Genomic DNA, 15,948 nt, shown 5'->3' with positions numbered 1-15,948 from the left:
TAGTCTTAGTAATTTACTCAGCCAAGCTCACTTTCTTGGCTTTAATCTTTCCCTTAAACAAAAGTTTCTGCAATTTACGATTCAGATGCTGATGAATGTTAACGGTAGTAACAACTAGATCTACTTACTGAAGACTTTGACTATCGTTGGCTCTTCGAAAACATCATCTTCTGTAACAAGCATACATACAAATCTCTTTTCATCACTGATTCTTGCATTCTTGATGGATAATGTATAGTTTTCTGAGAGACTCAACCTGTCTTTGTACTCTGGTACATCATCATACTGCACATTTTTTTTTGTTGATGATCTGAAGGCAATAAATACTGGAGATCCATTTGGCATTTCCTATAAGAAAAAGATAAATACCTCTAGCTTGCACAAACTCTCATTTAGAAGTACCTGAACATCTGCAATTGGTACAAACGCATCATTTGATAAAAAAAATCTGATAACTACATCAGATGGCTTTTTTCCTGATTAATTTCTGCTATACAAACAGGAAATTCAACGTAAGATGAGAGCTAGTTTAAGACTGCTGTGGTACACATAGAGAATATCATCAGTAGAGGTAACTTCAATCCCTTGGCTCAATCTTGGCATAGCACAGGGCTTTCTCTGATGAAGGCTGGTGGTTCTGGCACCAGCTGCCTCTATCTGAAAAAAGTACTTGAACGAGAAGCATTCGTGAGCTTGACCTTAGAAGCTTCAGTTTCCTTTTCTTTTCCATGATTGTTTTACATATTCATATTGTTTGTCTGGGATATTGAGACTTCATTCCAAATGCAGGATTTAATCAGGCAAAACTGCCTATTTTATTCTAAATTAGTTTTTAACTATCTTTTTGTTTGTTTTGAAAGGACCCAGGAGCTCGTGGCACGGGACCATACATACAATCAAATACTGTTACTTACGCATGCCCTGATAATCTGCAAAATAGCATTTTCTAGACATCCTCCTTATATTAATCAGTGTGCTGTTACCATCCTAAGAAGGAATACAAAGTTGACAGCCTTGCATAAGACTCCCATACAAAAAAAAAGCATTTTTGAGAGACAAAGTTGCAGGTGGAGCTCTGCAGGATTTGATTCCCCCCTCCTTACACACACACACACAGAACAGGGACAGGCTCTGTTTGCCTTTATTTAAAGTGAGGTGAAAGGCTGACTCCATCTTTACGTTCAGCATTGTGCTGGGGGCTGAAGGAGGTTTTCATTCTCTTTTATCCCTTGCACCTTGCAGCACTGATGCAAGTTGTGTTCCTAGCACAACACCTCAGCTTGACTGCAGAGTGCACAAAAGCAGGAAGATGCTGTTACAAGAGATGGGTGCTGTCAGAGATGGGCAAGGAGCAAGAGGCAACAGCTCATGGGAAGTTTAAATTCCCTTACAGTCTTTCTCCTTCTCCCACTTTCAGATCCCTCTAGTTGTCTGTCACACAGGAAAGAAAGTATTGCCTTGACTTGATACACAGGAAATTGGCTGTCAAGTGCAAAGGAGCTCTTAACTCTAAGCCTACCCAGAACACAGGCAGGCACAGGCAGACATTCAAGGCAGCAAAGCCTGCTCCTGCCAGGATGCAAGTTTCCTCAGTACCCCTGGGCTCCCACCAGGAACATTAATTGCTTCTCCCAAAGCAACAGAGCAGCAAACATAGTTCCTCCTTCTTCCAGTGAAATATTCACCTAACCAAAAACCCCTAGCATCCCCTCACACACCAAGCACTGTCTGGCTGGGAGCTGCCCTGGGAGAACAGATACCATTTTCACTTGGTTACATGCGCTGTGTCAAGAATTTATACAATAGCAACTAAATGGACTCTCTTGCACGTTAGATTTCATGTCCCTTTCCACTCAGAAGAAGATGTAACACTTGCTGCTTGGTACTTGTCTGAGATGAGCAATCCAAATGCACCAGATAGAGATAACACGTTTCTTTTCCCTCAAAATAGCCTTGCGTCTTCATAGAGATAGACTTGTGTCTTCCTCAAAAAAGCCAGCAGACTGAAACAAACACGCTGCGAAATGCAGGTGCTGCATCTTCTGAGCACTCATGTGAAACAGTTTCACTGAACCTATTTGGCATAACATTCTCCACTGACTTCTGCCTTCACTTCCCAAAACACGTTTGTGGAGAAGGAACTCGAGTGGATGAGGGCTGCAAAAGCTGCAAACCTCCAGGTACAAAGGAAGGAGCCAGGAGGGATGATGAGACACCTGTAAAATAGGCTGGTGGATGCCATTTACAAAGAGAGAGCTACATAATTTTAAATCCACTGTTAGAGTAGAAATCACCTGTTATTGCTGGTAAGATTTTAGCATGAGAGAAGGTTCAGATGAATTTCACAGAAGCAAGAAAACCAGTTGTCCTGATGTCAGTCTGAAAAGCATGAGGGGTTTGGTATCCCAGTGGTTTTCAGTATGCATGCTTTCAAGGTTTCATTTGACTTTGATATGCTTATTCTCCTTTTGGCCTGGGGTACCACTCTCATACGGGAAAATCACATCCAGTGATGCTCTTACTTCAAGCTGACCAAGACAACCGAGAGGACACCGTGTTTTCACCTTTGTCTTCTGTGCAGCAGAAATAGAGTGAAACCACCAGAAACTGAGGTCAGCTCTGCCCTCTTCTTCAGCATCCATTAAATGCAGCGTGAAACCGTGTTGAGTGACTGCCAGACCAACAAACCGAGGGATGTCACTTCCCCAGGGACAAAGCACTGTTCTGCTTTAGGCAGCCCGCTTCAGAAGTATTCAAATGTACAACGAGTGAGACACCACTGGGTAACGTGCCAGATCTCTAATACAGGTTGGCAGAAAACTCCCGCATAATTATTTCTCTTGAACAATGAGATTAATTCCTCAAAACTCTAACCTTGGCAGAAACTATGCAGACTGGAATCTTGTAGCCTTACAACCACAGGAATAAATGTCTCTGTATCCGAGGCAGAAATCCTACCAATTGGAATCTTGTAATCCATAGCAGCTTTAATGAATATAAGGTAAGCTATACTTACATATTTCCATTTTCCAAACATGAGACCATCTGGTACTTCTAGACGACAAGGCATAGTAATAGTATCTCCATATACTGCATTCACTGTGTACAATCCCAGAGCTGGAGGAGAAACAGAAAGAGAGAAACAATTTTAAGTGTTTTCTGGAGTCCCCATATGCTAGGTAACGTTTGGTTCACAGCTATTACAAACGCAGAGCCGCCTCCTTGACAAACGGTTATTTTCCAGCATGCAGGATTTATACCCAAACCTCTAATAAAATAGGATTCCAGTCACCAACGTCATTTATTTAAACATTACAAACTTTTTGGGCCCACTTTTCCTGCTGAAGTCAAATGGGGTACATTTCCAAACAGGACTGCACCCACTCAACCAGATAGACATGTATATTGCCATCAGTATCCACAGCTAATGTCCCAAACTTGAAAGTTCAGGAAAAGGAAAAACCCTAAACCTTTATTTTCTTCATCTCAAAACCCAGCCACTTCTGCCTGGAGAGCCTGTGCTGCAATGCAATATTGTGAGGAGGACAGCAGACAAAGTGATGCTCTGACTGCTGCACTGCATTAAAAATGTAGAAGAAAATAAAAGAAACAGAATGTTATTTAAATGCTGGGTTCCCTTAAACTTGGGGGAAAAAAAACCTAGTTTGTACATTTAGATTTCGGAAAAGTGAAATGCTTCCATGAATTATTTATTATTTAAGAACAGCTTTCTTGGAAACCTCAGCAAAATATTATTGTGCTAATGCATACAAATTTACAGAATAAAACTGACCCACTTATTCTCATTGTCCAAAACATGAGAATTGAACAAAAAAACAGACCCCAAAGTGACGAAATGTTAAAACACAAGGAAGTTTAAAGGGAAAGCTGTTACAACTTGGTGCATTTGCTATAATGCAACTTTGCTTTGGTCCTGTTTTCCATATTTGCCCCTGCTCTCTGTGATGCTCACTGTTCCTTGCACTGGAGGCAGGTTTTGCCTCTGGTGCTTGCCTGGTGTCACTGAGAGAGCGTATTGCTGCCGGCTCTCACCCCGATGTCTGCAGCTTTTGTCAGGGTCTGCTGCCCAGAGGCTCAGGATCTCCCCCACTTTGCTCTCCCCTCATTTGCAACTGGAGCTGCAAAATGAAGGGCTTGCTGCCAAAGAAACCTTATTTAAGGGAGAGCAGTAGGATGCTGGTGATGTAGCCAGAGCCGCAGAGACACCCATTCCTTCTAGAAACATTGATTTTCCAGGAGATTCAGCCCTTCTTGCTAGAGCTGCAAACATCAAACCTGTTCCCATGCACCCCCAAAAACCTGAGCCTCGGATCCCTTAACTTTTCCCAAATGCCCAGGCAGCTAGCTACTGGCATGACCTAACAACTATACTGACTGCAGATGTGCTCTCTACAGGAAGAGTTTTCCCAAGGGATTATTTTTCTTTCAACAAAATCATGTCTTCTCAAAAAGCCAAACACTGAATCTCTTGCCCACAATTCCAGTGAGAAAGACTCCACAGCATTTTCCTCAGGTGAGGATTTCAAAGCTTACTGTTAGCATGAGCTCATACGTGCCATTTGTATCACAGTAATAAATGAGGCTGTGACTTGGGTCGTGTGGTAATGCACAGAGAAACAGTACTCCGAAATCTTTCCTTAGAGATGCTTACAGCCTGGATGGCATCCCACAGTAAGGCAGAGAAGCAGGCGAACAGGCTGGAGCTGGAGGGACCAAAGGAACGCAAAAGCTAACAGGCACCGCTACCCGCATGTATCTTAAGCTTTCTTTCCTTCACACTGCTCCTTTCCAACTAAACAACTGCTAATCCTCTTCCGATTCTGTTCTCTCATTAGTCACAAACATGTCATTCACACTACAAGGACTGCATGCTCCCATTTGCTGTGCCGTTTACAAAGACCAGCAGTCTTCTAAGTGACAAGAGCAGCCAGCCCACTAGATGGTGCTGAGTAAGAGCAATCGTTAAAAGTGAAAGGTTTTCATAAGAAACCAGCTAAGCTCGATTTTATGGAAATAGGACCAATGGTTTACAAAATCCAGCTATACATGGAAGTAAAATCTGAAGCTGGAACAAATTCTTCCCTTGGCCCTCTCTTGCACTCACGCTCATTCTGATCTCCAGGAAGGGAACAACGCAGCTTTGGCTTTGCAAGTTGAATCCTAATTTTCACTTCTGCTGGAGTTAGGAAAAAAAACAGTCCTTTTGGTTCCTCTCTCCCGTGGATGTGAGAGTACATGAGACTTGCAAATACACACTCCACTAGTAAGCTGCTTAGTTCCCATTCACATTCCAGTCAAGTGTCATTTAGTAATTTGAATCCTGTAATGGTATTTTGCATCACGTGGAAAACCTGCAACTGCTCCTCCTGCTAGGACATGCTCCCTGTCACTAGGGAAAAACAAAACGCCCCTGTGGGATCTGTGAGGATGTTCTCCCCCAGACACCCGTTTAACCCCTGCAAGTTGCTAAGGTAGCGAGTATCCCTCGCTGAAGAACTGACAAATAGCTTCATGGGTGCGAATGAAACTGTTTCAGGCAACCATTTACGTTTAGCATTCAGAGCAGGTAACCAGTGAACGGCCTGATAAAGGCAAGACTGGCCCCTGATTTTAGAAAAACTCTTCCATCTGGAAGGCATTCCTTAGGGTGGACAAACCATCCCAAAATCATGTCTTGCCATAAATTCTGCCAGTTTTCTAGGAATGCGTTAACACAGAACCAAACCCACACAAGTTTTACTTGAAATGCACAGAAATGATCCTTAGAAGAATACAAGAGGTCCTGCTGTAAAGTTTTCTCCTCCCACTTCTGTAGCAACAAATATCGGACATTTAAGGAGCGCAAACTAGCTGAGTAACTGCAAAGTTTCACTGCAGGAACCACAGTAATCTTCACAAAGCAACAATGCAAACCTTACATTTAAGAATCAAACAACTCAGCGAATCTAGAAACTCTTCTCTGTTGCTATCAGATATACTTGTAAAATGGTGGGATGAAGAAGAGAACTCAATGATTGCTTAATGATACAATAGAGCTTATCATCAGCCATCATTTTTTGAGAGCCCTTTACATAATTTCCAGCTCATTCTAAGGAAAATAAATAAATAGATAGATAAAGGAAGATCTACAGATATAGAACAAATTGCTCCATGCCCTAACACAACACAGGGTCAATGTCAAGGCCCTCCCACCCCATTAACTGCAGGAGGGCACGTAGACAACTGTAGGGAATAACACTGCAAGAAGTTACTAGACACCATACCCTGCCCTTCTGTAGTTCTGATGCACCTTTAAGAGCCCAGCCAGCTCCCCTGCATCATTTTCAGATGTTACCTTCCACAACTGAGCTGACACTGTTACTGACAACACTCACTCAGAGGCAGCATCTTGTCCCATATGCTTGGAGAAGCTCTACTTGAACTAGCTATGAATTCATAGCCTATATACCTATGTGAATTCACACCTATATAGCAGGTTAATCCAGCTCACCTTCCTTCCATGTCTTTAAATATATGTTTGAGCAGGCTGAGGTTTAACTTATTTCCCCTTCTCTGGTCCAGTGCTAAAGAAACTGTGAACTAGATTAAACCTTTCCACACAGGTCCAGACACAGGAAGAAAGCAGCAGCATCAGGAGGTACGGCGACTCAGAGAAAGATCCCAGCAGGGCACTGTTAAATTGAGATGACATTTGCAGTTGATGCTTTTAATTACAGTATTTTCCACATCCCCACTGCACTGCTAACTGCATCCTTCTTTGTCCCACCTCCCTGCATGTGTTTCACAAGGGAAGAACAAAACAGCACCCACATATTTGGGTGACAAAACAGAAAGAACCTTACTACTTGAACTGAGGGTTAACGGCAGAGGAAGTTATTTTAGATCCTCACCAGGAGTACATGATGCGGGTTGTAATTAAGACTAATTATTATTTTCAAATCAAAGGGATCATATAAGAGGAACGGGTAGAAGGTATCTAAAGATCAGGAAGCTGACGTTTCTCGGAGGAAATAACAGAAGCTGTAGGAAGCGTGTGGAAAGCAGCCATGATTTCCACCTCTACCTTCCATAGGGAATCCTGAGGATTTTTCTTCCTGCAAACACTTTTTTTTAAGTGCTGAAGAGTAACCTTTCTGAGACAAATGTAAAACAGACCCAGGGCTATCCAAACACCCTTCAGGTGCAAGATCCATGGGAGACCATGAACCTGCATCTGAATTATCACTAGCAAAGATACTGCCCAAAACTCATCTTCACTGGCCTGCTCAGCTGCCTCACAGCACAGCTTACCTTCCAGTCACTAAACCAATGGAAAACTGGGCAGCCAAACCTCCCTCAGTACCCTGGAGTCCACTGATCTAAATGACGTTTTAAATCGACAAAGCTGTCCCGTGTTTTTCTTCCTGAACTTAATTTTTTACTGCTGAGGCTTCTGCCCCAGCAGGTTCAGCAAGGATGCTTCCTCTTGCACTTTCTGGGCTTAAGGAGTGAGGTCTCATTATCAGAGACCAGCAGGACATGCTGGCTGCTATGGCTTTTTGCAGCAATAAGCAGGAGAGAGCAGGGGAGGTCAATTAGCAGCTCCTGGAATGGAAGTGTCCGAAACCTAGAGCTATTATGCCTATTTAGCATCTACTTCAGAAACCCTAGTTAACTACTTTGGCAACTCTACATGAGGATTAGCACTCTGGATCTTTACGTGAGGTTTTGGCCCTTCCATTTTATCTCCAGGTAGACTAGATTAGCTTGTACTTAACCCATAGTGGGAGGTTAAAAAGCTTTGCTTCATAAAATATGTATTCTATTACGATGTTTGCTATCAGTTCCGAAGTAGCAATCAGTGGATTTTTCCCTTCCATTCCTAAGCAGATTTCAGTTATATAGGCATACACACAGGTCCTCCTGTGTACTCAGGAGCCAGCCTAAATTCTTTCCTTCAGGAAACATCACTGCTTCACAAACCCAATAATCACACGTTCTTAAGATCAGGAAGTCACCTTTTACAATCACGGGATCATTTAGGTTGGAAAACACCCTTAAGATCATCAAGTCCAACCATAACCCTGACCCAAGTCCACCGCTAAACCAGGTCCTAAGCACCACATCTACAGGTCTTTTAAATACCTCCAGGGGTGATGACTCAACCAACCACTTCCCTGGGCAAGCCTGTTGCAGTGACTGACAGCTCCTTCCAGGAAGCATTTTTTCTAACATCCAATCTAAACCTTCCCTGGTGCAACTTGAGGCTGTTTCCCAACACCCAACTCACTACAGCCTCAAGTAACTGTAGAGGGGGGTACGGTCTCCCCTTAGCCTCATCTTCTCCAGACTACCCAACCCAGTCCCTTTAGCCACTCCTCACAGGGCTTCTTCTCTAGACCATTCATCAGCTTCATTGCTCCTCCTAGGACGCTCATAAACTCTCACAACACTTTCCATGGGTGCACAGAAGAGCAAATGCACCAGACGTCATGGACCTCATGTTTCCCCACCTGAGCCTGACAAAGTCAGCTGAAAAAAAGGGGTCAAGTCCTGTATGGATATAATGGGCCTTTAACAACCCTCTTTGCTGAGCCACAACAGCCTGGAAGCCAAAGGCTGCTCAGACTTGAGTCTGCAGAACTCTGCCACAGAGGCCCAGGTGCCATTGCTTCAGGAACTCTGCCCTTGCGATCCAGCTTGCTCTGCTGAGAACAAGCCTCTTCACATGAGCTACAAGAGGCACTCTTATGCACGGCTCGCACAGACATGCCTGTGGTCATTAATCTTCCGACAGCACTGAAAACGCAAGATACACTTCAGGATATCAAAAGACTGGTTAAAGCAAGCAAAAAAACAACAGGCTTGTGTTATCATGCGTATGACAGACCCCATTTCACTTTGGTGGCTACAATCATTTCCTGTATCATCACACACTGGGCATCAAAGTAGGGAAGTGGGGTAAACACTTCCAAAGAAATTCTAACACTGATTATGCTTGTCACACAAATATGATTAAAAACAAAAGAGTGCGTGTTCGTGGATATGCTATCTGATACAGGCTAGATAAACACTATATTGCTTCTTATCTCTACCTGTTTAAACACTGAAACAAATCCACATACGGGTAATTAGGACTTCAAAGGACTACTAGTTACAAGAGAATCATCGATTCATCAAGGGAAATTAACTTCAGATATATATGTCCAACAGTATTTAATGTAACAAACACTTGTGAATCAGCATAACAGAACTTGCTGAAGGGTTTCTTGTATTTTAATATAGTATTCCTTCAATGAGCTTTAAAACCCGAATATTAGAGCCCAGGCAATTTTAACACCAAAGGAAAAAAATTCCTTTATCATCATCTAAGCACTGACGCAGTGGACTCCAATTACCCTTTGGAATCATGCCTGTTAACTTCAGCTCTTTGAAGATGTGAAGTAACTGAATGGGAATGCACATTTGGGGTCGTTTTCATCTTTTGGGGGTGGGGGAAAGACCCAACCCAAAACACAGGCTGCGATTCTGGAGGATGCTGAGTTTCTTTTGACAAGCTGGTCAAAGAAACGCCTACTTAACTCCAAAGACACAAGCAGTCAAGCCCACACAAACAGAAGTATTTCTGTGCTTAACACTGATTTTGGCAAGTAGTCAGGCAGATTAGGAAGATGGAGCTTGGCACCCAGCAACATCAAGGCATCAGGCAGTACACATCAGGAAACATGCAAGGTATTTAAAGCTAAGAAGATAATAAAACCACCAGAGAGCAGGCATTAAATGCCATCAGAAGTCAGCCATCATTACCCTATGAGAAGCATTATGCTTGTTTAAAATTCAGTTTTTCCTTAGGAATGAGGAAAAAATCCTGAAGGAAACATGTCAGCACTTCAGAAACCCTTCCTGCTATGAGCACTTAATAACTACTATGCCCCTGCTCCTTTCTAATTCCATCAAATGTTTTCCTTATCAGTACAAAGAAACGAGCTATAATTAGAAGCTAGCTGAGATAACTTGTCCCATCTGACCAAGGCTGCAGGGGTCTATCACCTCATCAATAAAAAACATGCCTCAGCCCCCTCCTTAAGAGGACCGAGGTCAATGCATGCTTCTCACTGGTGTTTTGCTCTATAGCTCAGCCAGTTGTGCACCACATGGGATGCAGAGTTCTCCTACACATGCATACAGCTTGGCTTTTCACATAATCCTAAATGCCAGCTCAAGGCTGAGGCCTTCATGACTTTAGGTCAAAAATCCCACAGTTTTTAAAGCCCTACGACATGACCAAGTAAAACTCTAGGTTTTACCCCTAACTGATCACTAACAGACGACTGCTGTTTATTTCACTAAGGGCTATTTCTGCTCCAAGATTTCATCCAGCTGTTCCAGTATCTCAGTGGTTATTTTCCCACACTACCATACAGCTTTCGCATCTGTACGCTCCCCTCCTGGAAAAGCTTTGCTTGAGGTTGATTTGGACCGATTTTAGCACAATCTTTTGAAAAGACTGAGGGAAAATTCAATCTGCCAGGCAGAAGTCTTGGTTCTGTCCTTCCAAGAGCAGACGGTACAGTGCATAGTTTACAGGGGATATCATTACTGTAAGCTTTACCCTAAGGATGTTCACATCGAGTATTTCTCTGCACATTTTCTATCATCAGTGCTACTAAAGGAGTACACTGGGGAACATAGAGAAGAAAAGCTTTTTCAGCTTGAATGTACCAAAACACCTAGACTGCATCTAAATAATGATGACTAATAACCTTTTGTCAGCTTAGGAACTTCAAATATTATATATAAAGCAATAATCATGACAGTAATCACAATCATCAAAAGTCTCTAGCACTTTTCATAGGTATACAAAAGAAATTTGTCCATAGTCATACCGATTTAAATTCAAATGTCCATTAAATGAATTATGTCATTTAAAGTAAAACATATATTGCTTTCCAAGTTAGCAAAGCTTTCAACCTACATAAAAAAGCTGTTCTAGCATAAGCTTCTGCAAAGCCTGAGACCAAATGAGCAGTTCAAAGCTCAGTAATTGATGCAAAATGCTACCAGAAAATGAATTGCTTGTGTCAGCACATCAACCTTGCCACCTTGCCACCTTCTCACCGCAGCCTCTCTTCCAATGCTCAGCTCCAAGAAGACAAAGGGAACTGCTAAGACTAGCTCTGAAATGGGACCAGCAAAGCTCCACTTTGCTTGGCAGCAATAAGCACATCTCTGCTTTTTAATCTCGTCCCTTTTAAATCGGGAAGGCTCCAAAATCTACTAAAGAACTGGAAGGAAAATCCATGAAAGCCACCACTGCCTTTGTACCACATGGGCTTTGTTACAGCAAAATTTCTTTTCAAAGGGAAATCCTAAGCTTCTTTCCACAAACCACTACCCCAAACCATCACCTGTGATTTCTATGGCTGTCTTTCTTTATGGAAACCCTAGCTTTTGGCTCAGAATTCTGTAAGTCTATTTCTGGATTCAATGCTAATCCAAAACCAGTTTGTTTTGCAAGCTGATGTTTTCAAGTCTATTGAGTAGATCTTACAGGTTTTAAAAGGCTACATATATAGTGGTGGTGGTGGTGTAAGTAGGAAAAAATGTAGTGTAATTCTAAGCCACTGCAAATAGAAGTTAGTGAAAAAACACCCATGTACTTAAAATTGCTTGAATCAGTATAAGGCTAGCTAGCAGAGACAATGTTTTCACAAGACCTGGGTGGAACCGTGTCAGAAGACATGTCCACCACTGGCGAGCTGTGGTCAGCATCAGAAACCTTAGCTGTGTTTTCTATGAGCACTGAACAGCAGAAAAAAAGCTATCTGTCCCACACTTGATACTACAGCTGAAAGGCCACTGTTTATGATTTACTTTAATGCAAACTTCTACAAAACATTGCTTAAGATAGTTCCCGTAATTCAGAGGAGGAGAGAAGATGGCCAGCATATCTTCTGTTCAAAACGCAGCCATGACTAATGGAGCTATGAGTAATTTCTTTTAGCATACTGGAAAATGGAATTTACTTTATTAAAATAGTTACCAACATATGGTGTGATTTTTTACAAGCAGTCTGGCACATCTGCCAGGGAAGTGAGTTGCAGCTTACTAAAGTTTGATGATACAAGCTATGTGGCAAGAGATGAGCAGCAAATGTGGGAAAATAGCTTCTGACTCAATACTGCGATGAGTTTTAACTTTAAAGGGTATAGCTAAGTGGCATAACTGGATCAACACGACCTTTGTAGCTTGGTGAAACTTCTCATTCCTTCTGAGGTTAGCCTCTGGCTGCTCCTGCATTGTACTTTGGTTACACTTCTGGTTGGCCTTCCAAAGCACCTTCCCATTTGCTAAAACTAGTAGCAACACTGCTGTGCATCCAATAGCTTAAAGGGACATAAAAGCCTTTATAAATCAAATAAAATCTTCAGCTCAAAAAACAATTATCTAAAATCCTCCATTATATTTTGCTATGAATTCTTTTTTCCTTTTACAAAAAGGAAAGTCAACAGACAGCATACTAAAAAAAAGAGCTGTCCCTCTTGCTTTCTCATAATTTGATATTGACACTGTGGCTCAATACATCCCACAGGCTAATAGTGCAGAAAAAAAGCCCACCCTAATTTATACACAAAGGCTAAATAAAAAGCTAAACAGTGTATGTTTTTCACATCAGAACTAGAGAGATTTTGTTTTGGTACTACAAATAAGAAGGTATTGCCCGTCATCCTAGAGTTTAAGTCAATGCCACGTTGACAGTGCACCAAGGGAGAAAACCTTCTGAAAGAGGAGGCTGAACTTTTGCCACTTGCATCCTTCTCCTTGTGTGGGCACTGCTGTTTCACTGCACCAAGAGGTCTGGGAAATGAGGCTCCAGTCGTGGTGGCACTGGACTGGAGATGGCAAAGGGGGCCCAAACCTGCTGGCTCTTTCCTGGGGCAGCTGGAAGCAAATGGACGGCTGCTTCTCATAGGGGGCGAGACTAAGGCTCCCCCTTCTTACCACAGCCACTAACCTCTACCCATCAGCCTCCACAGGATGAAACCAAGGAGAAGAAGCAACCACAAGACAACAAAGAGGCACATCCCACTTGGTCAGCTGCTGTTTCTGACAAAGTGCAATCACAGCACTGTGTTAAGACTGCTGTGATCATCATTTAACAGAAACCAGCAGTCTGCCTGAGTCCCCGACCCAGGGTGTTCCTCTCCAACTATGGAAAACACACGGTTAAAAAAAAAGCTTTATTTTGATGCACGGAGAGACTTCACAACTTGTTAAAGTTGTAAAGTAGGTATGCTTTATTCAGCGCTGAGGCACATGGGGGATAGCTCCTCCAAAGGCATTCACACCTTAGCGTTGTTTTCCCTTTACATTTATCCTCTAAAGTTATACATATGCATGAGGTTGCACAACACACCTGTACATATTCATGTCCTATCCCCGCTTTGTATTATAATGAGCTAAGAAGATTTTTGCGCCTGCGCAGTGCCTCCTGGTGATCATGGGCGAGGGTCTCAAGCTGAAGTAAACAAGTCTTCCTTGAGCCTGAACTTTTCACCTCTAGTCATTACACGTGCTCCCTGGAGGCTTGGTCACTGTCCAAAGCGCAGACCCAATTTCAGGCGGCCTAGGCATCCAAAGGACTGGAATCAAGTCACGGTCCCTACTTCCAAACAATAGCAATGTCCTTATATGTTGTTCTACCATACACGGCGAGTACAATAAGCATGAACGAGTAGTAACATTGTTGAGCAAGCAGCTTGATTTACCCCCTTGTACACTGTAAGTACGATAAGCATAAGTAAGCAGTAACACTTAAGCAAGCAGTTTGACCTCCCCCCCTTGTACATTGGTTAACCCTTTCCATCAATTTCACACACATTAGGGCCCACATATGCTAATAAAGTACATGCTAGTGAAGTATATGATAGCTTGTCTATCTACAAGTATCCCTTGTAAATACATCGCTTCAGCTTTTGGCCTGTGAGGATCCATAAGCACATAGGACGACAAGGAGCAGATGGACCTTCCATATACAGTTAGTTAACAGGTTAGGCACTAAGAAATGTATGCTTACAGATCTATGCTAAGAAAAAGGCCAGATCTCTACTACTAAATATGTTCCAGATTTGTAAACCTTACTCTCTCCATTACCTACACATTCACCCGGGCATTTGCTTACTTATGCAAAACTACCCTAAGGTTCAGCTCCCCAGCTTGCTATTCACTACCACCATTCCCCTCTGCAGCAAAGAGGGCTTCCAGCAGGCAGAGAAGAATCTGAGGAGAGAAAGCATCAGTTCTGTTTTTCCTTCTTTACTAGTGTTCCAAAACCTTTGCAGAAGTCCCAGCTGTAATCCTGTACACCCCAGTAACTTAAGAAATTGAATATTAGGTAATGCAAGATTGATAGGCAACTCACAGCAGTGCACAATGCAACTTCCACTGACACTGCTGAGGTGGGCACCCAAAATCATGCATCCAGTACTGTGTATCACGCTTTCTTCCTACCCGCCCTTCATCAAAGGCTGTGGGGTAAGCAGCTAAATAACAGGCAGTGTCCTGCCACACTTCTCTACTGCAGTCACACTTACCAGATCTGTTTATTTCCAAAGAAACCAGCTAGATTTCACCAACAGAGCAAATCAGAACTCGTGACTGTAATGTGCATAATGTGTACAGAATGCTATTTTCAGTGAAAGAGCATCATTTACTTGTGGTGAAAACCAAGCGCTGATCACCTCAAAGGAAGAAAAGAAAGAAGAAAAAGGCTTACACAAGTTTCAACTTTAAAGGGCACAGATGAAAGACACATTTATCCTTCTGTGACACTGAGTGGGTGGAAAAGCTTTCAGGAGAAAATGTCCAGCCCTTCTAAATTAAGAAGAGAAGTAGGTTGCTAAATGAAAGCGTGAGCTTTATGTGCCATCAGGTGGTTCTGGTGGGATGGACGCTCCCCCCACCCAGCTGACAATAGGCTTTGGGCTGCTCCATCTGTTTTCCAACTGCGTTTCCTACTGATAAGGGAGAGGACAAAGTGATGTAGATGAGATGAATATAGCCATCCCAACTCATCAAGAGGTTACCTGGAGACAAGACCTACCATTTCACCCACAGCAAAAACAACATAGGTGTGAGGGGGGAAAAGTTCATTGAAAGAATAATGCTATAAATCCTTATGGTTTATGCTAAAGTAAGTGACTGACAGCTCCTCCGAGGCTCTCTTTAGATTTAATGGGCCCCTCACAGACACAGCTTTTTAAATTTCACTGATGCCTGTAGCCAGCCCTGGTACTGGCAACTGTCTGCTGCTGTAGGAGGATGAGCTGAAGCAGATGTGCACTTCCACCAATGGGAGAAATCAGCATTACCTTTGTTTGTGAAAGTTTCATCTTTGCCTGCCTTTCTTAAGCAGTTTACTGAAAATTAACAGGTGTGCCAACAGCACAGACTGCAAACTAGACACGAAAAGAAAGAGTTAACGTTACACCGACTTTCATACAATGATGAAACATAGACAAGGATATGGAAATACGGAAGGCTGGTGCGACCTCGGTGCCCATCGTTTCCACTTGTGGGTATTACTGATTTACCCCCTGTGCGATGGTATGAAACACTGCCAAATACGGGGTCTGTTTCCACCTTTTATATATATATATACACACACATATATGCATGCATATATAAGCTAGCATCTGATATGCTATTAGCACAAATTCTTTATTGTTTTTACAAAAAAAAAAAAACAACCCATTGCTTAAAATACTGCTGCATACATAAAACTGCTGGAAAGGACGGCCCATACAACCGCAGCTCGAATGTGGTGGATGGGCTTACAGCTCACAATGAGTTTCCAATATTCTATAACATTAGAACATAGGGGTACTGTCCAGTTATTGAACAAATGGCTATAAGTCTCAGCTGCCCTCTGGAAAAATACAAGAGGGG

General features: G+C 42.6%; 1 protein-coding gene across 1 annotated transcript in view; it reads right to left on the bottom strand.

Annotated features, from left to right (window-relative positions):
* Positions 1-15,948, bottom strand: part of LOC133280925 (CD166 antigen-like) — a 102,111-nt gene that overhangs the window by 18,398 nt on the left and 67,765 nt on the right. The window contains 2 exon segments of the mRNA XM_061475984.1: positions 129-348; positions 3,017-3,117. Coding sequence (XP_061331968.1) covers positions 129-348; positions 3,017-3,117 — 321 coding nt within the window.

This window comes from Pezoporus flaviventris, unplaced genomic scaffold (assembly GCF_033815535.1).
Source record: "Pezoporus flaviventris isolate CSIRO_AGI_PZ_B2104156 unplaced genomic scaffold, CSIRO_AGI_Pfla_v1 ptg000092l, whole genome shotgun sequence".
NCBI lineage: Eukaryota > Metazoa > Chordata > Aves > Psittaciformes > Psittacidae > Pezoporus > Pezoporus flaviventris.
The sequence above is the reverse complement of the archived record's forward strand: the minus strand, read 5'-3'. Positions and strand labels throughout refer to the sequence as shown.